The sequence below is a fragment of the Ooceraea biroi genome, chromosome 11, assembly GCF_003672135.1.
Source record: "Ooceraea biroi isolate clonal line C1 chromosome 11, Obir_v5.4, whole genome shotgun sequence".
Classification (NCBI taxonomy): Eukaryota; Metazoa; Arthropoda; class Insecta; order Hymenoptera; family Formicidae; genus Ooceraea; species Ooceraea biroi.
The window spans coordinates 1,118,080-1,144,066 of record NC_039516.1 but is presented as its reverse complement, the minus strand read 5'-3'; the positions used below and the strand labels follow the sequence as shown (position 1 = coordinate 1,144,066).

At 37.7% G+C, this 25,987-nt stretch overlaps 3 protein-coding genes and 1 long non-coding RNA gene across 8 annotated transcripts in view; 2 read left to right on the top strand and 2 right to left on the bottom strand.

The window, feature by feature from the left end:
* LOC105274563 overlaps window positions 1-10,732 on the top strand; it is a 61,610-nt gene extending 50,878 nt beyond the window's left edge. For both annotated transcript variants that reach the window (XM_026973899.1, XM_020034566.2), the window contains 2 exons: window positions 6,345-6,630; window positions 6,841-10,732. In XM_026973899.1, coding sequence (XP_026829700.1) covers window positions 6,345-6,630; window positions 6,841-6,969 — 415 coding nt within the window. In that variant the 3' untranslated portion in view covers window positions 6,970-10,732. The remainder of the gene's footprint in view (window positions 1-6,344; window positions 6,631-6,840) is intronic.
* On the bottom strand, window positions 10,462-15,188 carry LOC105274567. The gene is made up of 2 exons (XR_893097.2): window positions 15,096-15,188; window positions 10,462-15,021 (listed from the first exon to the last, which is right to left on the bottom strand). It is a non-coding gene; the product is annotated as an uncharacterized LOC105274567 (long non-coding RNA).
* A 463-nt stretch (window positions 15,189-15,651) lies between these two features.
* Window positions 15,652-19,795, top strand: LOC105274566. Its single transcript, XM_011330807.3, has 3 exons — window positions 15,652-15,736; window positions 17,761-18,044; window positions 18,218-19,795. The coding sequence occupies exons 1-3, from the start codon at window positions 15,707-15,709 to the stop codon at window positions 18,363-18,365; spliced, it is 462 nt and encodes a 153-aa protein (XP_011329109.1). The 5' UTR covers window positions 15,652-15,706; the 3' UTR covers window positions 18,366-19,795.
* LOC105274564 lies at window positions 19,356-24,647 on the bottom strand. Of its 4 annotated transcripts, none has more exons than XM_026973898.1 (8): window positions 24,225-24,316; window positions 23,772-24,072; window positions 23,112-23,317; window positions 22,749-23,021; window positions 22,518-22,643; window positions 21,940-22,371; window positions 21,690-21,844; window positions 19,356-21,528 (listed from the first exon to the last, which is right to left on the bottom strand). In XM_026973898.1, the coding sequence occupies exons 3-8, from the start codon at window positions 23,271-23,273 to the stop codon at window positions 21,303-21,305; spliced, it is 1,374 nt and encodes a 457-aa protein (XP_026829699.1). In that variant the 5' UTR covers window positions 23,274-23,317; window positions 23,772-24,072; window positions 24,225-24,316; the 3' UTR covers window positions 19,356-21,302. The 4 variants fall into 4 exon arrangements, with proteins under 4 accessions (XP_026829699.1, XP_011329108.1, XP_011329104.1 ...); XM_011330806.2 differs by lacking the exon at window positions 24,225-24,316 and having other exon boundaries at window positions 23,772-23,805; window positions 23,917-24,218; XM_011330802.2 differs by lacking the exon at window positions 23,772-24,072 and having other exon boundaries at window positions 24,225-24,647.
* Window positions 24,648-25,987: the final 1,340 nt, after the last annotated feature.

The following is a 25,987-nucleotide window of genomic DNA, read 5'->3' as shown; positions in this document are numbered from 1 at the left end:
GAATCGATATCTAAGCCAGATGACAGCAATCGACATTTCAAGCCAGAAAGTTCATACGAGCACGTGCGGTCATTCTGAAAACATATCTTACCGGATTACCGAAGATTTTTTAGTATTTTGTTATTGTACGTGAAAGTGCATGTAAATTGTGTCGGTAATTTAATTTTAGGAAATTAATTAACTTATACTTTTATATTAATATTTTGTTACTATAGTATTTTGTCTTATTACTTTTTGTATTGATTTTATTTATTACTTTATTATTTTATGCATCAATATTTCATTTTAATATTTTTGCTCGGTTGAAGTTTTTAATGAAAATGTTGGATGATTTAATAACTAACGGGATAAGTGCAGTGTGTCTCCGCAGGCAGGATCTGCATACATGTTAATTGGTCGACAGAGTTCTATTCATGGACAAGGAAGAAGTCTGTGCGTCACGCTTCGCCGATGAATGAATGAATCTTAAACGAGTTAACGAGTAGTTCCTTGTTTCCCGAAGGAAAAGGTTCACTCTTCGTATCTTATATTGAAATGCACTATTTAGAACTCCAGATCTTTTTGTAGCTTCCTGTTCTTCTTATTATATACGATATGTCTGATGTCATATCATATAATACTTATATACTTATTATTTCACATGTTCTGTATATGTGCTTTTCTTTTGCTATCATTTACATACATATTCTCATACATATTGATTTGCATATATAATATTCGTATTTCAAGAAGTTTACATAAAATTAAAAAGGTTGCCAATACTATATCTTTTCACTACTATTATACACTGCTTACTTTGTATGTACGCATTCTTCATACTATTTTTATATCCGCATAAATTTATCACTAGACTCTCCCTCGCATCTTGTTCAAATGTTCTTGTTAAATTAATCCAAGAATTTCCACTGATTCCCGATATATCCGTTACTTTCTGACGATTTCATCGAGCAATCAAGCGTTGGTGAAGCCGTACGTCGTACGTAAACAGTGCCAAATCGATACCACTCGTGCTCCACTAGGCAACTAGTTGCACAACTAAGTCGTGTATCCTAGAATTCCTTCGTATATCTCTATTCTTTCTTTGTCTGTCTCTCTCCTCTGACGTAAGACCTTAGCTTTAGCATCAGATACTAACTGATTATTTTTCCAATACCATTTGTATTCCATGCAAAATATTGGATCAGCTAAAAAGTTCGATTTTTGCGTCAAATTTTGCTTTATTACATTCAATAAAAACAAATTATTCATCAACCAAGTAATCACCATCATTATCATATATCATTATGATATAGACATTATCAACATATTACATACATGTATGAATCGAACCAAACTTCTTGATTGACCTAATATATCAGAATTTAATGCAGAACAGAATTGGGACTCCAATGATCGCGATTACATGTAAAAGCGCGGATGGAATGCGAACCTGAAGAATCGCGCATTTCTACTTCGAGCGGTGACTCAACGTGTAAATTTCTGGGCTATTTTCGAGCTGCCTCTGTGCATACTCGAAAATACGCGTCACTGATGAACAAATCGCCGTACAATCGCCAAAGAATGATTTCTCTTAAACGAATGATTTCTCTTATGTGTCTAAGAAGCCAATGCTGATGATTAACCAATGATTCGGCACGACGGCCGAGTCGGAAAGAGGAGAAAATGGGTCACGGACTTTCCTGAAATAGGTCGCTCCGCGATACGAGTCGACGAGTCTGGTGCTTTCACGTAACGGAAGCTCGAATCCCTGCTTGTCCGCATTACGAGCTTGTAAAGCCAGTTTGACGAATGAGCCTCTGTCATGAGCAAATACACAGTAAGAGGAAATATTTAAAGTGGAAAACATTAGAAAAGAAAAGAATTATTTTCTAGAAGAGACTAGAAATCACGACATCTAGAATTATTACGCTCTCTTATAAAGTAGGATTGTGACGCACGATATAGGGACACGTGAGGAACGAACGAGGACACAACTCCTTTTCAAAAGAAAAATACTGAGACAGATTTATGTTATTAACTGCTTTCGCGGCAAAACAACATTTTATCGTGATGGAAAGCAGCACACTTTGTTTCGTCCACTTGAGTATTCGTGTCCATCTTGAAACCAATTTCTAAATATCGTTCGCGATCGTTTACTGCATGAATTTTCTGATCTCTTACGCCAGAGAAGCACCGGATAAACACTCGATGGACGATTTCGTATCGAGCAAAACACAAAACACTCGATGGGAGGCTTTCCTCTTGGCAAGCGCGGCCAGCCCCGAAATAACGTGCGACTCTTTCTCTCTTTTCAATTTGTAGGGAGAAAGGAGAGGAGCAAAACTCTGAAAGAGAGAGAAAGAGTCGGAAAGAGAAAGAAAGAGCGAGTGAGAGGAGGGGGGGAGGAAGGGAGGGAGGAAGAGGGAGAAAAGATCTCCCGCCACGTGTCGCGGACGTGCTTAAAAATAAAGTCTTACGTTGCTCTTGAAGTTCGACCGCGCGAAATCGGCCAAGTTCTTCATCGGCGAGCTAGCGGTCAGTCTTCTGGTTAGCCTCACAGGATTTTTACATGGATCCGAGAACGATGAGGTGTACGAGAGCCGACTTCGCGCTCGGCGGAGCGTGAGAGAGGCAGAGAGCGAAGCAGAGAAAGGTGCAGCAGCGAGACGGAGCGCGAGAAAGAGAGAACGAGAGAAATCTCTCTCGAGGATTGCCGCTGTCAAATGTTGCCGGGCGCGATCAAAAAATGACGACCACCCACGGCGGCCACATGTACTATGTGATTAAGGTGCCCAAAGACACGACCGACTGCAACGAGAGGTAATGGTACTCGACAGTTCCTTTATATACAAGCACCCCAATGCTCTCCAGTGTTCCCCTGAATCCCTCCCCTAATTCGCGGTTTCTTCATTGTTCGCGTCTCGTTTGCGTCTGGTCTTCCGTTGGGCCGTTGCATGCGCGATGTCGTATCGAAAGCTAAAATCTAAGCTCGACGTTCTCCGATGAAGGGTTGATAAGATGATAAAAAATGATTATCATTAAAAAGATTCAAAGAATATTTCACAAAAGTTTTAAGAGTTTATTTTAGCGGAACGTTTGCGACTTTTCAAGTTTCAGCATGTCCGCGAAGAAATGTGAAGAGGAAGAAATTGTTGGATCGCTTTAGTCGCTGCCGAGGATTACGCGAAAAACGTTAATAAAAATATAAACGGTGTTTCTCTCGCAACGATCTCTAACAACGCGGTCCTTGTATTTCAATTTTTCCTTCGTCATTCCGCTCGTAACTTTTCTTTCCTCATTCCCTTTCACGCGTCTCTGTATGCTCTCTTTCTTATCGTCTTTTCACATTCTGTTTTCTTTTCATCGCGAGAATAGTCGAGCATTTTCGATCGCCGTGGCCGAGCTATGCGTCGCGTCGGCCTCAAAGAGCAAAGAGCGACGTCTCCTCTCGGGGGTCTTCAACCCCTGGCGAACTATATAGATCTAGACGAGGGTTATACATCAACGAACGGACGGATCAGGTCGCTCACGTCTGGCCTCGCGAGAAATACGGGTCCGCGATCAAAAGCACGAAACACCTTTGCTTAATCTGATGAATTACATGACTTTTAAACATTATATTTATATGAACCAAATTCGTTTTTCTCGATCTCTGCAACAAATTAATCATTACTTTATTTTAGTATCTATTTTTATCTTTTTTTATCATATCTCTCTCATTTATATTGTATTGTATATAATTAAGGCATTCAGACAATGTTTCTAAAAAACGTATAATTTTGCATATTATATAATATAAATAATACAATCAAACAGAATCAGATACAGAATCAGAATCAGACAGAATCGTCAGTCAGAAGTAGATAAAAAATGAGAACGGAAGAAGCAAGAACGTAAAGAAACGTTAACCGCCGTCTCGAGTCTCATTTTTAGCGAAGTTATCTTGCCTTGATCGAATAATCTCATAAGAACTCGTCGAAGAAAAATGGAGCATCGATCGCGATCTGTCACCTCGCCGGATATCCGAATCGATCCTCATTTCCTGCCTAGATATTACTACTTGAGAGTTTGAGACTTGTGATTGCACGTTGGCGTAGTAGGCCATCTCATTGCGAGGAATATATGTATTAGATTGATAATATTGCAGGAAATGACCTATTAAATATTAAAGCATTCAATCTTACGATGCAGTTGTGCGCGTGCAAAGCGTATCGCGAGTCCGCGTATGAATAATTACGATTGGATCAATCTACAATGTGCGAATGTGCATCTCGATTCAGTTCACCCTCTAAACGTACTGCTTCATACTTTGCAAAACAACATATTAAAGTTCAGTGCCGGTTGCCGATGATCACCACAACAGCGAATGTTAATTAATATATCTGAACCCGATCAAAAGTGAATCGGCGTTTGATCATTGCTTTTTGCAATAAATCTTAGAAATTTGAAATTTATGTTTTACTTTTTATTCTTACGATTGCTTCTTCCGAACTATTCGCGGGAAGTCCCGTATTTCTGCGGCGATAATGATACTGCTGCCTCGGCTCATTATACTCGATGCAAATGCGATAATGCTATTCCGGTCGAGCATTTAAACGATCAAATCGCGATACATAACTTTCGCGGCACGTCGCGTGTCTCATTAAATTCGCAAGTAGTTTACAGCTGTGAGCACTCCGCGCGGCTCTGAAAACGCTCAACGTTCAATTTCCCGGCCGGCTCGACCAGGAAGTACCGTGCGGATCGGCCGGAAGTGCCGCGCGCACACGTATGTGCAGGAGTGCACGTGCGCTATCGTGTAACAGTGCGCTGCGCCGTAATTAAGCGCGGCACAATGCCACGCCGAAGCTAATGTCACGGTCGTAGGGGCAGGCGCGGCGATCACAATTGAGCTCGTAATTTGCTCTAACGTGATATTCGCCGCGCCTGCAGTCAGTCGGGGTGTTACTACTCTCATCTGAGAGGAGGTACTTGGATTTGTCGAGGTATCTTTTGGGGTGTCCCTAACTATTGAATTGTAACATGTATTTGTCCCGTTTTCTTAGTGTTTTTGATAATAAATCTATATTATAATATAGATATATTATAATATAGATTTATTATAGCTCATATTATTAAAAATATTTAAAAAATATTAATATTATTAAAATTAAATAATATTAGAAATATTAAAAACGGGATGAATATATGTTACAACCCAATAATTTCTTGCAACGGATAATTGACGAAAATTAAGTGATAAATGATGCGAACAATGAAATGTTATAATAGCGTCGTCAGGGAGTATCACTGATTTCTGTAATCGCTGATACTCCCATTATCCAATCTATTCACAGCTCCTTGCAGTCGATGTTGATTTAAACGAATGCCGTTACTTCTGAGTACTGAAAGTACCGTAGGCGTGTATTTACATTGCAATATTTAGCATCGCGTGCCAAGTAAAACTTTTGCTCAGACCTGTCGCGAGCGTGTTTCCACATTTTCTTCAAGGTAAATGTATACATAATTGCATAATTACTCGCCGGACGCAAAGTCGCGCGCTCGCTTGTGTTGCGACATTTTTTTACTTGCAATTTGTTAGTTGCGACGTACGTGTCTTGACAGCAGACCGTTGCGTGCGTACGCCCACGATTAGCGCTTCGTGAAACGAAATTTAATTAGAGAGCCAGCGAAAAAGAGCGGACGAAGGAAGCGGCAAGCGCTTCTCTCCTGCACTCTTCTGCTGCCCTTCTGCTGCGCTCTTATTCTATTAGCTATAACGGTACAAATAGATCAATATTGATAATCTGGGTCTTACACTCTACTGCTTCCCACAGGTAAAGATTTATGCTTACATTAAGCCGACATAAACTTATTATGTTAAGCTGACGTCACGCTGGGAAATAAATCGCTCAAGCGTACATATCTGATGCCTGGATGAGCGCGAGACTTATTAAAACGCGTATTAATTTGCTTGAACGAATTGCACAATTTGAAAAACTACAATTTATTATTAAAATTAATTTCTCGGTTCGAGGATAATTATCAAGGGTGTCGATCGAAGTTTCTTTTCTGTTGCGCCGGCATCTCTGCGAGAGCTCCAGTGAATTTCTTATTCCTTTGAACGATATTACGGATACATTAGCTTTATCTATGGAGGCGGTTCTTCATAGAGTATCAATGATCGCGATCTGTTAAATCATAACTTTTAATGTGCGAAATTATTATCTCGCGTTGAAAGTCTTCTCCGTGTAAACTACTTTTTTATGCAGCGAGATCCGTCATTAAGATCTCAGTACCGACAACACGTGTCATACATTACGATAAAATATAAACGGCAATATCATCTGCTTTTCTGATTTTCATGTCTTGTCTTTTGATTTCAGCACGGATAGTGGCTGGGACAATCCGTTCAGGCCGGACGGTGACCTCTCCAGGGAAGCCGACGAGATCGTCGAGCTGATAAAGGGCGGGAAACCGATCACGCCGACCCCGGGTCAGAACGCACCACCGTTGCCGGGATGCGAGGGTAAAACCGAGCACGATTCCTCGAGTACCAGTCCGCTCCTGAAATCCACGAATTGCCACGGCAATTCGAGGCCCGGCCAGGAGAACGGTAGTGCTCACGGTGGCACTCCAGCGAAAGGCGGCAATCAGCCGGTCAATGAAAAGGTGAGGAAAAAAGATAAGTAAACCTGAAACTTCATTATTTATTCTTAATCTCATCCTAATTCTTAATCCTGATGGCATTAGTTAATTAGTTGATATTATTCGATTTTACTCGATTTTATATTTGATATTGGCCATTGATTCGATAATTTAAATAACATCCCATCTGTTTACAGCCGTTTGTAAGTGTATCGATATTATCATTACTTTTAGGTCGGATCATCGAGGACTGCAACGGTGGAGGTCGCGAGGATGACGGCACAAGGTCCGGGCGACGCGTCACAGGTTGAGCACGTCACCCTGAAGAAGAAGCCTAAGTGCAAATGCTGCGTATTGCAGTAATGACCGAGCGACGGAGGCGACGGGGACGCGCACGCGAGAAACGGATCCTCCTCCACTGTCGAGAGCGCCACTTCGAGAACTCTTCGGCTTCGAGGCTTCCGGGGAAGTTGCGACTGGGCAGCTCGAAACGTTAAAGAGTGCGGAACGAGACGTCGCGGACAAGCCGTCAACGAAGAAGATTCTTGGAAAGAATTGCCTCAAAGGGAATGCCGATAGACGTTCCGGACACGAAGAAAGATATTTTGGGCTTGTGACTTGAAACGTGAATCCAGAAAACGACTTGGCAAAGAGTTTCGTCTTTGAGATAGAGAAAAAACGATATTGATGAAGAAATGTGGAAAGAAATATTTGGAATCGAAGAGAATATGTAAGAAAATACGATCGCAGAGGTAAGACAAAACCTGAAAAAGTATATTTCGTATTTTCTAATCATACGAAGAAGAAGTCTCAACGAAAATCAAAAGGTACTTTGAAGAGAACGAGAACGATTGCTGCTGGACGTAAACTATTGGCATTAGGCTGACGAGAGCTTGAAAAATAAGGGACAAACTCGGAGAGGCTCTGTTCATTCTTGCGTGCGGAAGTTGGAGTCGATCATAAATGCCCTAATTCACCGCTGAAAATAACGATAAAAGCGAGAAAGAGAGAAGAGGATTGCTGACTCTTGCTGTGGAAGTCTGAATTCTCATCAGGATATCTGCTTCCGGTTTCCGAGTACGGAAAAGAATGCCAGGATCCACGTAGGAGATGAGATGAAGAATATCAGTGCGTGAACGAACATTGAATCGCTTCTATCGGGACAGTGACAATTTTACGATGATTTGAAAGACCAGAGGTGGAAGAGACGCGAAGCGATAGAGAGAGATGAAATCTATATATATATATTATACATACAAAACTATATTGTAGATACAGAATGGTAGCTGTATAGCTTATATGCTTTTACTATCGTGGTTAATTATCGTCAGGATTATCGTGATTTCGAGAATGCATCGTGCGCGTAGAGCGAGAAAGGCAAAGCGAGAGAAAGAGATAGAAAGAGTGCGTGAGAGAAAATGCGAGAAATGTGTGTAAGAAAGAAAGAAAGAGATGAGACGATGAGTGTGGCGAGTACAAGGAGAAGACTGCGCAACAAGGCATATAAAGTTCCGCGGGACGTCATTCGTACGTTAGATCTTGATGCGAGCAGACACACCGCTGTTTCTGAAGACTAACTCGGCGGCTTCAATTTCATACTTTCTTTAACTTGCACTACGAGAGGTATTCGACGCGTTAAACGTCACTGCGTATACAGGATGTGTCAAATATATCGCACTCCGTTGCGTGATCTGTAAATTTTTCGATCAACTTGAAATCAATCTGAATTAATTCACATTGGTTTTAATTGCTCAGAAATTACTATCTATTGACAGATCCGGTTGGGAAGATCCGTACGGATTTTTTTAGCAAAATTCACACGCAAAACTTTGTATTAATTCTTAATTTAAATTAATTATTAATTCTTAATATAAAGAAAAAAGATAGGTAAAAATCAAGTGCGCGGTTTTGAAACACTCTGTACGGCAAACGTTTATTTCGTTGGACTCGTCGAAGAGTTCCGTAGGTAAAATTTTAAGAGAATGTCGGTCAATGGGTGCAAATGCTAATTACAGTGAATGTTATTGGAAGTCTAATGTCACTCAACTTCAACAACGTTCAATCGTGATGATAGATTCTACCAGACATTAATTTTATTCATGTTACCGGAAACGCCGCGATGAGCCTGTTCAGAATCATTGATACTGCTCCCGCAACCAACCGCTAGTAATAACTCGTCGATGATGTTTCTAATTTCTAATTTTATCTACGGAATCCTGAAAAGAGGAAAGAAACAAGAGAGGGTTATTTTCGCCGGATGCATATAACGCTTAACGGCGGTTGTTCCAATAAATTTGATCCTGAGAACTTTCACACACACACACACACATCTTTTTCGGGACGTTGTTGGGTCAGCTGTTGGTTACCCTCGAGTCGATAAGTCAGCCCTGAGATTTATCCACCAGAATGCGAAAATTAATGCCGATCTTTTTATAACAATTGGCAATACAATTTGTGAATTTTTATAACTAATTATGCAAATATCCAAGTTTTAATTTTAGTGCAGTTTTGCGTTTTTAGCGGCGAATTCGAAAAAGAGTTAATGTTTCTTTTATCAATCAATCATGGTGAACAGACTGCGCTTGTTTGCGCACGATAAAGATTTGATCATGGGTCCTAATCGTGTTCAATCGAGTATCTAAGTGTATTTCGTTAATTATTATCATGGGCGCCGCTAGAATTTTTCATAGGGGCTTGCGTAAGCATGTGAATCATTGTTAGATATTCTTCAAAATATAACATCCTTTTGTGAGAATTGTTTTATACATGCCGAAGGACACGCGTTGTAAAATTATACCGGTTATATGAAAAAGCTACTATTTTCATAATTTAATGAAATATGTACAAAACTTTAGTGCTTTTGTATCGCTAATTTGTTGCTTGACGTATTTTATTTATTAATAAAATTATTCTGTTGATAAAAATGTTAATTTATAAGAACTAGATTACAATACATATCTCTTTCACATGAAAGAAATTATTCATATTCAGATTTTTTTGTTTGCTGTCCATTTTACATACGGTATCAACATCAACAAATTTTAATTATTAAGCATTTTCTAATTGAGCTCTCTTCTCCGTATGCTTTTTTCAGAAACTCAGGTAAGTGCAAGCGGTGTCCCGTTGCACTTTTCTTACGACGCCCATGATTTTTGTGTACCTGCGTTAATGAGTTCCGCATTCGATCGGGGCGAGCTGGGACAAAAGAATTAACTTAAACTTGCGATTAACTTATATTTGACTCTACATTCAACATTTGACTGCTGCACTTTCTGAAACTTGACATATATAGTCAAACAAAAGCACGACCGTCTTAATTTATAGAAAACTGAAAATACATACGTCCAATTGATTATAGAGTTCATCATTAAAATGCGATTCGATCTAGACACTTTTGATATCTCCTCCTAGCTTATCCCGATCGACAGCGAAGCGGAAGTGCGTGAGGTGCCGAGGAAGTAAAACCGGATCGTTCAGACGGTGTCGAAGATACTATTTTCCTAATTAACAAGCCGTGTACGGAAGGAAGAGATCTCTCGGTGCCTCCCAGCTTTCGCAACGGCGATTTTTAATGGACGAAATTTATTGTACGAACTAGTCGAAGGTATCGAGAGGTGTGAACTCTTCGTGGCGACGACTGAAATGTCTCTTTGTACCATAATTTTCTTGCATTATAAGTACTGATTAATGAGATTCAGCGTGAATCAGAAAGAAAGAGTATAACGATATTAAATTCGTTCGAAAATCTTTTCAATTATCTGTGAAGCATGTTGTTTTTCCATTTTAAACAATAATAGTTTATATAAAATGATAATAATCTGGTCTTAATCTCGTAGAAAATAGCGAAAAATGTGCGCAAGAGTATTTACCTTCTTCTATTCTGTTCTTTTATCCGCTCTGATAATGTGCTCTGTCAGCTTGTGTTAATCCTCAAAGGGAATCCGGAAGTAACCGATATTTCGCGTGCCGCGAAGAGCCGATCGAGCGCAGTTTGCGCAGTACAGTGCAAACAACAGGAATCTATAATGCGCGCATACCTATACACGAGAACCTCTTAACGTCTGTTCCCACGCAAAATGTTGACTCTGCTGAGCTTACAGATATTAAATGAATATTAAATGTCTTGTTAAAAAAAGTAACGTGTAAAACATGTGCATTGATAAAAGGCCTATGGGAATGCATCCGAAAGGATGTCAATATTACAAATATTGATTAACAGAATCACCATCTAAATAATTCAAAAAAATGAAGAAAGATGGCAAACGTGAGATTCAGTGCTCTCAAGAAATACTTGCAACTGAATCGTTAATATTTTTCAAGAGAAATTATAGAATTATGAATAAATTTAATCAGATTAAAACACATTTAAAAGATAACAGACTCTGACTTATATAAATAGAATTTTATTTTAAGAGAAAAATTTTTTACACAAACATTTCGACAATTTTAATTGTGATTTATAACTAACTGTGTACTACAGATTACGACAAAACTTATTCGCTTCCACTTCTCAGCTGTAAATGTATAAAAGTTCATAAAAATTTACAATCTTGTTTTTTTCGGATCTGTTCTCGTAGGCTGATCATATCCAATGAACTCCCACCTCTTTGTCCTCTCATTACTTGAGGATTCCATGTTTCCTTAGTAAAACATGTGAAATCATAAATCACTAACTTAAGATGAAATGTAAATTCTATAAAACCAATGATAAAAATACTACGACGTTCATCGTTATTCATTAATGACTCACAGCATTCCGACCGAGGTGTCTGGATTGAGCAAGGCGAATTATTTATTAAGCGTACGAAACGGCTGATCAATTCAAAATACATCTCGGCACCATCCATCAAAGTTGCAATCACTTACTAACAATTAACGGCCACTCTCGCTTGTAAATATCACGCGTTGTTCAGTCGCTTTCTACCGAACAACGTCATATTGGATTTAGAAAAGGAATCTTGAAATAGATCACAATTCGTCAAAAATATCAAAAATTTGAACTATGTAGAACTCTTTTATATAAAGAAAACGTCTTCCAATTGACAATTGTATCATATTAAAATGATACAATAAAACAAACATGTGTTTTGTTCTGCTGAGCAATAAAAATTCAATTAAATACGCAAACGATTAAATCTAATTACCAAATGATATATTTTTGAACAAAGTTGTAGCAGGAAAAATTAATACAAAATTACACACGATCGCATACCTAATATTCCGCTGTTTTTCTTGCCTTTGCAACATCATTTGACGTAGTCACTACAGATACGTACAAAGCTGCAAGCCGGAATCCTTTCGCCAACGAGGAGGCGACTACCAAGTGACGAAATCTTTACATTATCAGCCAGGATTATGTTAATTGACATTGCAAACATGGGATAGCAGTGCATTCTTACCAGAGCCAGGTTTGTTTGATTTGCAGCAAGATGTGCGGATGTTAAAAGAATGCTGTCAAACTTCGATGCAAAAGCACCATCATTTAAACTAATCGTCGTCACAAGCCGTCCAAGAATCCGAAAAGCATTTTCGGGCAAGACCTCATATAGGAAGATACATTCGCTATTATACATCATGATTCACTATTATGCAACATCGTCACGACTAAACGAGAGACAAGGATAGCGATTACTCATCAGCAATTACCTGTGTGTGAACAATTCACTAATCTTTCGCACATATTATTAAATTTGTTCGTTGCATGTTGGATGTTGCAAACTGAAATATTGGATTATTACTTTCATACTTAATTAAATATGAAAACTAGATATAAATAAATAATCAAATTTATATTATTATCACCAATTATGTATCGCCAATCGTTACATTATTAATTTATTGAGGTTGTAGTAATTTGTCAAAAATAATAATAATATAACTCTTGATTCTCATTATCGTTTAATGAACGTTGCACGGTTTACCGTAACGTTATTGGTTTACAGGAAGCTCGCTGTCTATTTGGAATCGATACACGAAAGTATGTCAACTATAATCGCAGTTCAGCGGTACTCTCATCGCACATGTGCTTCAGCGTATGCTGTGCTTCATTACTCCTTTCATTCACGAGCCCCTCGATCATCCTCATCATGCACTCGAACATTGTAACGATAGTTAAAAATAACGGAAAGCCAACGCAGTAGTTAGCACGAGAGCCTCACAAGTTAGTCTCACAAGAGTAGTTTGGCCTACAATTTATAATTAAGCTATTTTGCCTAATTGCTTGTCTCCTTAAATTAATGTATATTTCATCTTGAAACAATCTATTAGATTGACGGATTGTCTGACTCTTAATCGTTGAAATTTAAATATATAAATAGAAATTATATATTATAAATTAATATTATATTAATCGGACTTTTTGCTATATGTCAAGCTTGTAATAATTTTTATTTAATATTACTATTATTAGATATTTTATTTATTAACTAAAATATTACTAGAGAAATTTATTGGGCACATATTTACGATTAGATTCTGGTCTTCACATACAAAAAGCGTGCAAAACATTGACATTTACAAGCATATCGTGGGTAGAAATAGGAGAAGTTATGTAATCATAATAAATGGATGATTGAATATGAAATGGTCAGTGTCTACACACACTCAAAGATGTTTTCGAGGTCTTTCGTAAACATCCATTTGACCTTGGATAATTTTTCGCACATCACGTACTACGCCATAGATAAGGGGAGATAATAAATCAGTTCCGGTTCATTGCGTGGGGTTCAATGTTTGGACAATTTTGTGCTTGTTGGCTTTTTATGAATGAGACAAAATAAGAGATAAATTAGATGCAATAAAAGACAAAGATTACAAATTGAATGCAAATCAGAATCCACCTACATCTTAATTATTTGTACATTCTATATTAGTGCATTTCAATAATTTAAATAAAATTATTAATAGAAAAATGATTTAATGCATCGACAAATTTGTGTTTTGCTTGCACAATATTTCATTTATCAAGCTTTATGATATATAAAAATAACAAAAAATATATAAGAATGATAATTGTAAATTACAATTTTAATTTTACAAGATTATTTTCACAAGATTATTGTAACGATACTTAAGGTAATACATATGTATTATTGGTAGAAATATGATGGTATACTTCATGAGATCTGCAAAAAGCATTTAGCCAATCCTAATTCTGGAAGATAAATTATATTAATTAACATCAATTTCAGTCTTTACATGTCACTTTTGTATACATATGCATTTTAACATAAACTCTCTAGTCAGAAAGTCGCGTTTCCAACCGTGGTCATTAATAGTTTCATAATGGATTTCCTGAGAAACTTTATCCATGAAATTTGGTAAAAATATTGAGGGATAAATCAGAATATCTCACCGTTCGCGAATCAGTTGGTATTAGTCGGTCGCTTCGCGTAGCAAATTCGCAATAAATGATCCTTTATTTATTGCTTCAACTTCGCGGTTGCGTGTATCGGATTATAATTTTGCGCATACATCGTGTATGTGTGTATGTGTGCTCGGGTTGCGCAACAATATTTTTGTACATCTTCTCGAGAGTCTTCTCTCACAAGGAGAGAGGAGGAGGTGTATCGAACCTTTTGCCAAAGTTATGCAACTTCGAGAGTGATGGCATCGCTTCACTCTTCCTCGCGTTTGAATAATCTAAACTTACAATCTTTTTATATATGTATTGGTTATTGGTTATTGGAATCCCAACCAGTTTGTTGAGAAAAAATCTAATTCACGGTATATTAATTAATGGATTACTCTCTGCTACCAGTAATTCATTAATTAAAATTAAAAATTTCTTCGTCCGAGCATTCGCTTCTTTATCAGAGAAAGATGTTTGAAGAAGAATATGATTAATGAATCCAAGAATTTTGCAAAACAATGATAACATTTGCTGAGAAAGCATCCATTGCTTTTTTATGTTTTTATGCATTTTTATGTTCGCGTGACCCATCACCTCAAGTTGGTCCCTTTCCTTTTCGATTCGATCCAGTCGGAGATCTAAAGAGAATCGATATCGATCAAGGCTACCGTTGCTGAATCACAGCATGCGATGGGTAGGTTTGGCTGTGCATCGCGGCGGCGTCGCGACAGAAATAAAATGTCAGCCGAGATGCGGCATCCTATTAGGAGCGAACGCATCCTATTAAAGGTTCAGAGATCGCATTGTTCGTCCGCGTGCCCTTAAACGAGCCAGATCGCGGGATCGTCGTGACAACGGTGGCCTTTAAATCGACGACGATAAATCCACATGTCGTTCCGCTCAGTGCATGTGTGCTCGTGTACTCGCTTACGCATCTTACGTGTAACATCGGGAATAAAATCCGAAATCTGAGAAGCAGCATCGTCTCTTCTCGTGATGAACCTCGTGAGAAGCCAGCGCAGTTAACTTTTACACGTGCAACAGCGAAAGTTCCACCTCCCAAACTGAAACAGTTAAATATTTTTCTATTATTGTTCACTATATAGTTACTATACGACGAGATTAAACCGAGATTAACCATTATTTCTCTGCAGAATGATCAAATCTGCTACCCTGCCGAAAAATGTTTTTTTCTGATCTTCCTGAAATGCCTGAAATCACTCGCTATCGCAACATGTGCTTAATTAAGCTCGCTGACATTTCGCTGACGACAGATGACATTCCATCGGTCAACCACCGAATCATCGGTGTTCCCTCGATGATCTTTCGACTGTCAGGTCGCCGGTTTCCAGAACAATGTTCCCCGAGCTCGTTGACACACGTACACACACACGATGCACACACGGGACGAGCGATCGGCAGCGATCGCTCGCGCGAGTCGCGAGCCAAGAACAGAAACGGTAGCCGTTCTCGAGGATCGCCTCCTCGAGGTGGTGATCAGAGGGGGAGAAGTCCGATCCATCGTCATTCGCCGAGTATATATAAAGCCGCGGGTCCGCAGGATCACGGATCCGCAGACAGGACCTATTATATAGCTTTCGGTGTAAGATAGGGTGTCCGTGGTATCATCCTCGAGTCGGGTGATGCAGTGCAAAGTTGACGAATCTTCCTCAGCGTCGCCGTCGTCCTCGTCGTCGTCGTCGTCGTCGTCATCCTCGTCGTTATCATCGTTGTAACCGATCAGCCACGATGGGTCATCGAGGGATCATTTACTCGCTGGTACGTCCTGCCGGAGAAATTTTAACGCTTGCGTAAAAAAATTTTTGTGGAAACTGAGATTTATCTATTAACAAGACGTTTGTTCGTATAAATCTATGCTCGATTTAAATGCAAACTGTAGAAATTTACAAACTGGAGAAACATGGGAAAACGACGGCAATAAAGATTATGTTTTATTATTTTAAATTTATTCATTTTAATTTTCACAGTTGGAGATTAAAAAATTGTAATTTTGTGTTAACAAATTTTCGGAATAATTTTTCTTTGTCTTGACTATCATAATTAATTACGATTTCATGACATACAATGAGTATCCAATTTCTTAAATCTCTTCAATTAGTTGTTATTTGTAAGGGTAAAGAGGGTGGAAAACAGTCGTGTGTTAATGTCACAGAAGATCTAGCTCCTACGCTGCGTCACCAGCAGAAAAGATAAGAGAACGTGTCTTCGCAATACGCGTCATAAATCAGTCGTCCTCGAAGAACGCTGCGAGCGAGCTAGTGCGTGCTGTCCATAGAAGATTACGCGAACACAAGTCGCTCATAAATTTCGCGTGCGCCTCGCGGCCTCGTTGCGTCGCGCATCGCGCTCTATACACGCTCGTCCTCGTGGAAAGTCTGTGATCCCTGAACCGAACGAATCCTTGTATGCGATTTCGTAAATGCGAAACAAAAATAAAATAAAAGCCTGAAATCGATATTTTCCAAATTGCTCGTGTGATTTAAAATGATAAAGACAAAAGGAACATAAAATCGCGAATTGGTAGCTTCTAGTCGCGATACGCGAGATTCACACGTGCTTGCATTTTTATTTTAAGTGCCAAAGTGCATCGGAGTGTAACAGCTTTAACACTAAATTTACGGATGTTGTTTGTATACCTAATAAACTGAAACCCGTCATATTGATGGGTACATACATTAAAATTCGATTTTCCGTTTTTGATTTTCAATTTTCTCATTGATAAAAATTGATAATTTTGATTTTTGTATTTTTAAGCATGAATTCTCAGTCAAATTGACGAACTCCGTAAATCTAGTGTTAATAATTCTTTTTGTTGCATAAAGTAATAACGCGTTTGCGATTACTCTTTTAATCTCTATATTAGTTATTTTATTTTACGTTTAACGCATGTTGATATCGCTGTCAATCTCACATCAATTATTATCACGTTAATGTACTTCATAATCATTTTTACGCCATCGCAATGACGTAACAATCGGATTCTCTATCTTTATGTCTTCATGCTTAAACTTCCAAGCTGATTAATAACAGTCATCAAACTTTCTTCGTGCGCAATCGTTTCAGGAACCAGTTCTGTCCCTCTCAGATGAAAGATACCGCAGCTGAGCATCGGCTGTCTCGCTGCATGTAATGTACATACATCGCGGAATCTCAGGGGTTGAAAGTTCATCTTCGCCGAGACGGCGCGATTCGCCAGATTCTTGACGCGCCTTCGCCACGACGACGGGGGCGATTGCGTCTCTACCGGTTATCGGGCCCCGGAGCGTTCAAAACGCGGGCCCAGCCAGGCGGTCATCGATTATGTAGAAAGTGTCCTTTTCATAGGGATCCACCTCCATCAACACGCGAGATGCACGTATACGCGGCGATCGCCGATTATTCAACGAGACGATGCGATGCAACGCGCTTACACCGGTCGCGGGGTCATCCTTCTTTTCCTCAGTCATTTTCCAGCCGTTCCTAAATAGACAAATTCATGAAATATTTAGTTCATGTAATATACAAGTTATTCATTCAACATCGTAGATGTTCCCTTAAAAAAAAACAAAGATGCCGTCAATTTTTCAATTTCGAAATCGATCTTCCTTAAAGAGGATACTCCGCACACGAAAGAAGAGTTCTTATATAATCTTGACTTACCCTTTCGGTTCGAAATTAGCATCTTCTGGTTGTATACTACAATAAAAAATATAAAATGCAAAAAATAGCATATCATTACATTGCATAATAAAAGTATCTAATTATATGATACATGTGTCAAAAATCGCTAAAACCTCTTATAGATTTGGTGTTTGCTGTCGTTTCCGGCGTGCTTCACCGAGAAGCTCTCCCCGGATCAAAAGGCACCGTTGTTCGCGCGCGGTTCCGGCGGTCTGATACTTAATCCGCCCTTGGAGGGCGAAGTAAGAGCAGCCGCGAGTCCAGTGGTTTCCACAAATGTCGCCAACGATGATAGCATCATCAGGGAGGAAAAAGCCACTTTGAAGCTCGTGGACGGCGAACTGGTCCGAGTGGTGGAGGGATCTTTCTCCTACAAGAGCCCCGAAGGAATCCCCGTTTCCGTTCAGTGAGAATACATCCAGTGATTAATAACTTAATCTGATATAGCAAAATCTTTCATCGCTTGTCCCCGTCAAGTGGGACCTACAATCTCTAATTCAAGAATGCCTCTCTCAAATTTGAATTTCCGTTTGAAAAGAAATAAGAAATCAATTATAATGCAATCTTTTCATCTACAAGCTACGTCGCGGACGAGAACGGAAATCGGGCCGGCTTCAGATTGGGCGCCGCCGCGACCGGCGGAACGGGGCGAGCTCTTAAACCAGGAAGCAACATGTATCTACCACCAAAGACCAACGTCGATCGGAGCTATCTACCACCCCAGTAGTGATTCTAGAGAGACTCGCCTAGATTAATAATTTTTATACTTTTGTATTGTATTTCGTAATTATATATATATATAAGTCTAAGTTTTGTACAGTATAAAACTGTGTAGTGGAAAGTACGAAATTAACTTTTCCTCCGCGAATCAAGTATTGTAAATCGAAGATGACATGTAAGAATTGACAAGAATTCGAAATTTACAATTTATTCTTGAATTTACTACTCTCATATATCACTTTTACAACCGCCAAACTGAATATTTTTCATGCCAGAAAGTCAAAAATTTTTTAAAAATATTTACAATCACTTTCCAATATCAATGATTAATGACTCAATCTGACACGGCATGAATTTCTGACTGACATAATTACACTAATCTCTTCTACTTTTTTGCACCGTTTGCATAACAAGGCTTTATTATAAACCTTGCGCCATCAGTATTTTAATTTCATCATCGATGTCTCATCGTGCGACTCGATTGACATGTAAGTGTAGAAGCGTGCTACGTGAATAAAGTATATTTTTTTTAGTAACTCCCTGAAGTCGTTTTGTAACGTTTGCTACCACACGAGCATGAAGGAATCATTCAAAGCGTAATATTGAATCATGAACGGCAATGCGTGCTAAATCCAACAGAATTTAATACGAGGAATATATTGATTCTGTACATTGAATATCAAATCCATTACTGGTATATTAAAAGAATGTGTGTGCGCGCGCGCGCGCGCAAGGATAGGTATACACAGGACAAAAATACATCAAGGCAAAAGAAAGGGAGGAGATAGGAACGAAAGAGAGAGAGAGAAGCAAGAGTTAAGAGTAGAATTCAGCAGTCATCGTGAATTAAAGATTAGCAATCGCAATAGATAATTATACTATGTTATTTATTAAAGTTATAATAAACCATACCAGAGCTAGTGAAATATAAAAAAAAAGGACTTACTTTCTGACATACTTATTGCAATTAAATGAAAGATTAATACAACGGAGTTGAAAAGACGAATAAAATTTTAATATGTTTATAAATGTAACAACTATATAGTATAAGATATGCTTACATCTCTAGAATTAAGATTTTATCGATTATATCGAGAATTTTGTAAATTTTCTTAGAAATTTATTATGTACAAATTCTCACCATTTTATTTCACATACAATAAGAATAATTCTTAACTCTTAATTTATAATTATTTAATAAAGTTTCTCGTTTCCATTGATATATCGCTATCAGAAGAAATAACTGCCTGATTACGCAGTTACAAATAATAATAAACTGATAAGTAGCACTATTTACATGTCACAATCTAAAAGAATAATTCACTTTCATCATCATAGATTTATAATGCAATTGTAATAATAACATTCACATACATTGTCGAAAAGATTTGATTTTGTATTTTATATAGGTATAGCAAAATAATAATTCTTAACAGCTAATTAGTTAATTTATTTATTAGTTATAATTTAATAAGGTGTTTCCCAAGACATTTATATAGTGCAAATAAAATTAGCTTACTAAAATCTTAACGCAAGAACTATCAACGAAATATAATCTTTTATGCAAATTTATCGTATATTTATAAGTTCGTTTTTGCATTGCAATGCCTGATTCGTAATTACAAGCATTTTAACATATAAAAATATTCTTACAATAAACTAATATTCTTACAATACAGTGCGGTCCAATTCTGAAACTATTCTTTTGTTTCTTTTTTTTTCTCTATTTGAAACATATGATATACAACGCTATAAAAATTAGCTTATATGATCTAGTGCACTCTGCAGATACAAAATAGTTTCAAACTAAAACTAACATTACTTATATTTCTCTAACAGATAACATAGATAGGACAGATACAGTTGATAGATAGGTGTGTACATTGCAATAAATGAGATAAGATATAAATGTATAGGTAGTAGGTGGTAAGGTTTTTATCTGTGTGAATGAGAACAGGCGGTATAGGAATAGTGTGGATGGATGTTTGATGGCAAGGACAATGTAAATGTAAATCAAGTTCCTTTCTCGGAGAAAGCTGAAAATAAACTTGATTAATTGATATTGTTCTCGTCAATGTAATCAGTACATGTGTGCAAGTTTTTTTTTAAATTTAAGGCCAAAAAAACTTTTTTTGGCTATAATATTTCTCAATCAAAAACATTATGCACGCTTCTAATTTTATATTAAATATTATGAGGCCATTCCCGATAGCCATGTCAGATGACCCATGACGGAGTCAAAGCAAGCCTCAAACTCTTACTAATTTCAAAACTTTGATAATCTTAAAAAGCAATTAATATTAAATTTGAAAAACGATTCCTCGCCCTTCAACACGATCGTTGAATATAATGTTATGCTAAGCTTAAGAGATTAATATTTTTATAACCATATTAATGTCATATAGTCATTTCCATTTGAACTTCCATTTGTTCCCATAACCTTTGTCTTTATCTTAACTGTATGACTAATTTGAATTGTCAACGGTGATTGAATACATTATTATTTTGTGATATGTGTGTTTAGAATATACATACTCAATATACATATTCAAAAAAAGAGCAATATATTGCAATCAAAACCAAGTAACGTTAAATCACTCAACCTACTCAGCTGACTTATCATCTCCAAAGTATTTTTTATTCTCAAAATTAAAATTGCAATTGAAAGGTCAAAGATTCAACGACATTTCCAACACTGAAACCGCCGTAACCAATCAACTGAAGACTATTACGAAAGAAGAGTTTTCAACTATTATAATACAATTAGAATCGAGAGCTCAACAGCATATCGACTATAGCAAAGATATAAAGATAGACCATAGACTATATAATTCTCGTGAGCGTTTTACTTTATATGAACTTTATCTAAAAAATTATGGACCGCACTGCGTAATTTCTATGTTATCTGTCTCTCTCTGAACTCTCATCTATCATATGCAAAATCTTAAATGCCACGATAAATCGTGTAGCTAAATGGACTCAGTAAAAGAGGTATGTGATAGTGACTGTTCGTATTTTTCACGTCGAATACAAATTCGACAAATGGGATCATGCTCTCTACTCTTCTTAACGTGAAATACTTATCAACGTTGAAGTGTAGCTTGTAACGACCAGTCGTGCAGTTGACCTTTTCTACCAAATCGGTGCAGAAGCCGTTCATATTCGTATTGCTGAAACAGAATTCCGTTTTCACACATTCGCAGTACATTCCCCTTCGATTTTGAATATTTGCTAATATTTTTTATAATTATTTTAATTCTTGCTGCAAGAAACTGCATAACTTTAAACAAAAAGAATTTATAAAAATTTTATGAAATAATATATAACATACCTCTCATTCAAAAAGGTCCATTTTCCGTCCATCAGTTTGTACAAACTGACTTGCAGGCCACTAATTGGCAGGCCTTTAGTATTATCCACAACGTACGTCGAGATGCGCAATTTTTTTGATGCATTGGGTTTCGTTGGCAATTTTCCTACACCAATCTAGAATGAACATGAGATATGCATTGCACTTATTGTTTTAACCGATCTGATAAAATCCTGGAGTACAGTCCTTTACGATTGAACAAGACTCTTACCTTTTTAGATGACAATCCTTTCATGCCAGCCATCTGTTGATTGGTATCGACAGTAACCACCGATTGTTGGCTGCTGCCAGCAACAATCGGTTGATTACTATTAGTTGAAACAGTTGACTCTGCTTGCAGCGCTTTATTCTTATCCGACTCATTAGCGGTAGGTTTTTTCTGATCAGTCATTAGCAACGTGGCTGATTTACCCTTAAGCTTGGTCAATATGTACTGCGTGCCCGGCTGAAATGTACCACCGGTTAACGTAAATGTCTTACTGCCGCATTGTACAGTCACGGTCTTGTGATTAGTCTTCAGATTAGGTGGGATCGGGACAAAATTAATTGCGTTCTCAGCTGGTGCCGACGAGTTGTTCGCCTGATAAACAGTGTCCAGTATCGGCAACGAGGCGCCTTCGACTAGATCACCTTTTTCGCCCTCCTATCAAAATATATTTTAATCTTATATCGTAATGTCGGGGAAAAAGGAGAGCATTCGTCATTAATATCCAAAATATTAATATCTTAAACCTCAAATACATCATTAAGAATATCAAATAAATTTTATCACATAGAAAGGATACATACATTAGCATTAACTGGTTCCTCCACCACCATTTCCATCTGCACTCCCTCTTGATCGCCAACTTCTTCCTCGAGATACTCGTCGTGAACGTGGGTCATCGCCTCAGCCAATGCGTCTCGGCATTTTTCCTGTATAACATCGCAAAAATACAACATAAGACGAACATTCCTATTGAACCAAATTATTGCACTTTAATCTTTACTGATATGAATGACGTGTATATAATTGTCTACCTCGTGCATCAGTTTGATCTTCTTGATCACCGGTTTAGCGTCCTCGTCAGACTGTAGCTGTGCAGAAAAATTGTTGTCTATCTCTTTCTCCTCCACCACCTCCTCTTCCTCCTCCTCCTCCTCCTCCTCCTCCTCTTCACCAGCTAATTCACCAGCTTTGCCTTTGACATCTTGAGTTTCTATCATGTCTTCGTCGTCCGTATCCAGTCTTTCGACGATGTATTCAATATCTTCTTCGTTTTCCTCCGTTGTGTCTAATGTATCATCCATAGTCTAAAGCAGAAAACAAAAACGATAAAAATAATACATGTAAACGATAATGATAGAAAAATTGATAAAATAAAGGAGCAGCGAATGTGCTACCTCGACTTCTTCGATGAGACCCACTTCGGGTGCACCAGAGTCTAACCTCTGCCTGTTCTTTTCTTCTGCCTCGTGTGCCAGAGCAGCACGTTGATGTTTCATGGTACATGTGTGCTTCAGCAGCGATAGGCGATGCGCATGTAGATTCTTTTTGCAGTACATGCAATAAGCACGAGTCTGTTGAAATGGTACAGAAGTCAACCATCCTACAAGGAAAATGAGCAATTGAATAAATCAATTTTACAATGTTTTATAATGAATATTAGTTTTTTATTTTTATAAACTGATATTTATTATATATTTGTTTTTTATTTCTATAAACAAATATTTATTCTCCTTGAGGCTCAAATCGTCTCACATAATTTATTTTATTTTTACGTTCCACACAAATTATTAATAAACATCACAGGTCAAATTGAATTATCGAATTAACTTTGGACCTGCATATTGAAAATATTTCAATATTATTTTCCCATCCCATTCGATTAAGATATCCGATATCTTCTTAATTTATGTTCAATTATTCATAATATTATTTACTGCTCATTCACGTAATTATTACGTCATAATATATTTCTTGCTTTTTGATACATTCTATCTTACTATAATTATGGTGAATTATTAGTTATTACTAGTTACATAGCTTTTATTTATACTCACTTATTTTATAGTTACAATCATGAGTTTAAAAAATCTGTAATAATTATATACTCATCTCAAAATATTAGCAATAATATTTTTATACTGATACTTAAAAACAAAATTAAAATTTATCAATTCTGCCACACTTTTGCTGTTCCCTTACTTTTGCTCGGTGCAACTGGTTTCTAAGCGTGATAGATGTAAAAACCAGCACGAGCGAAACGAGATTTCACTACCGATTCTTTCAGTGCCCTCCAATGTGGTGAACATAGTCCAATTCAACTAAATTGTCCATTTCTACCCATCTAAGATGTAATTACTAAACAGAAAAGAGTACAGAAAATCGGTCGTGAACCATGGGGAAAGGAAATCAACCAATCTCGGTTACTTCGCGACGCGACGCGATCCTAGGGTCCACAAGGAGGACCCTGCGCGCGATAGGAACCAGTGCGGGATAGGAAGCGAAAGTACCTTTAAAATCGTCCATCTGTTCCCATTCCTTCCTGTAGCGTTGCGTGTAGACCCGGGTCTTTGCGTGGCTGATCTTCCCCGTGGGTGTCAGTCGCGGCGGCAGCGGGTCTGCTGTAGCAGTCAACAGATTTCCACATAACACCGTTTGGTCAGTCGCGATGAGCGTCGCGGGTCGCGACATTCTTTCCGCTCGTCGTGGCTTGTCGCCACTCGACGCCGAAAATATTCCAATTATAATAACGCTTTACACAGCGGGAAATATCCGAATTCACGAAGTGAAATCACTAAATAGTTTTTTTCTGATTCTCCTACGGCTGGGGGACCCGAGAATCGAACTGGGAAGCGTTTTCTAGTCGCACCTAGTAGACGAGTTAACTCCCTAGCAATGGCGACCGCTTCGAGTAGTATGCACGGAATGGCTGGAGCCAGCCGAGCCGTTGCCTTCGCGCAAGTGACGTAGGCAACATGGCGGCGCATTACAGGGCCGTGTCGAGCGGGCGCTCGAAAATGTTCGCTTGCAATACGATGTTCAAAATTTGACGATACTAAATTAATTACGTAAAAACATTTTCAATTGATACTTTTATAATCGAGTTGTCTTATTAGAGATTTTTTGTCTATTATATTAAATATATTATTATATATCGATCGTTTATATATATATATATATCGCTTTTATGTACGTATTATTTTAGTCTACTTTGCTAGCTACGTTACTAGCGGATACGCGTACCGTAGTAATGCTCTCATCGATATGCGCGCGCATATCATCAAAACGCAACCCACCGAACACACAAAGGTCGCTGCAAGTATGGTACTTTCTAGTTCATAAATTAGTGATGAAATATTTCCTATATTATTATAGTGTTCTTCAACGGAAAATCACCCTTCGGAGTAGTTTCACTACGTAGTCCTTCCGAGAAACATGTCACTGCTAACAGCTAGGAATTTTAGAAAATCTTTCAATTTTAATCTTCTAGCGCTTTCTGTATCAGGAAAAAGAATTCCATAAAAATTTGGAAAATTATCGCGCACTAAATTACCAAAGAACAATTTAAATGTATATTGTCATAATTTAACATAAAAGGTATGTTTTGTGTTAAATATACCTGTTGATGCTAAACATTTATAAAGGATGAGGTGCTTATTTTTCGCCAGTGATGAATGCAAACAACAAGAGATAAATAACGACCAATAACTGGCACTTAATTAAAATTTATTAAATCACAAACAGGAGCTTTAACCAACTAAGCTACGGCGCCACTGGCAATTAAGTGCCAGTTATTGGTCGTTATTTATCTCTTGTTGTTTGCTAAACATTTATATTTAATTAAACATAACTATGCTGCTTACGGAGGAATATCAGAGAGAGCCCTCTTCGATTTTAAATTTAATAATGTATAAAAGCCTTACCCTTTTACAAATTCTACTATACTATACTATACTATAAAATCGACTCAATTCTCAAACATTCGCGAGAAAAACGCATTTAAAAATGTATACCATCTATATGTATCTATTTGTAAAAAGCGAGTTGCAAGTAATCGGCGTAGTATAGCTGATAAAGCGTTCGACTACTTGCTAATTGGAATGTTTTTTTCTTTTTTAATTTGCATTAAAGCGAATTATTGTGTTACGTATCCATGTAGATTAAAAAGAAAAAAGTAAATAAAAAACACTCGACTAGCAATATACAGCGTAGTATACAGGTGATGCAACATACCTCCTAATTCATTATTTTAACATGAATGAAGGAAGAAGAG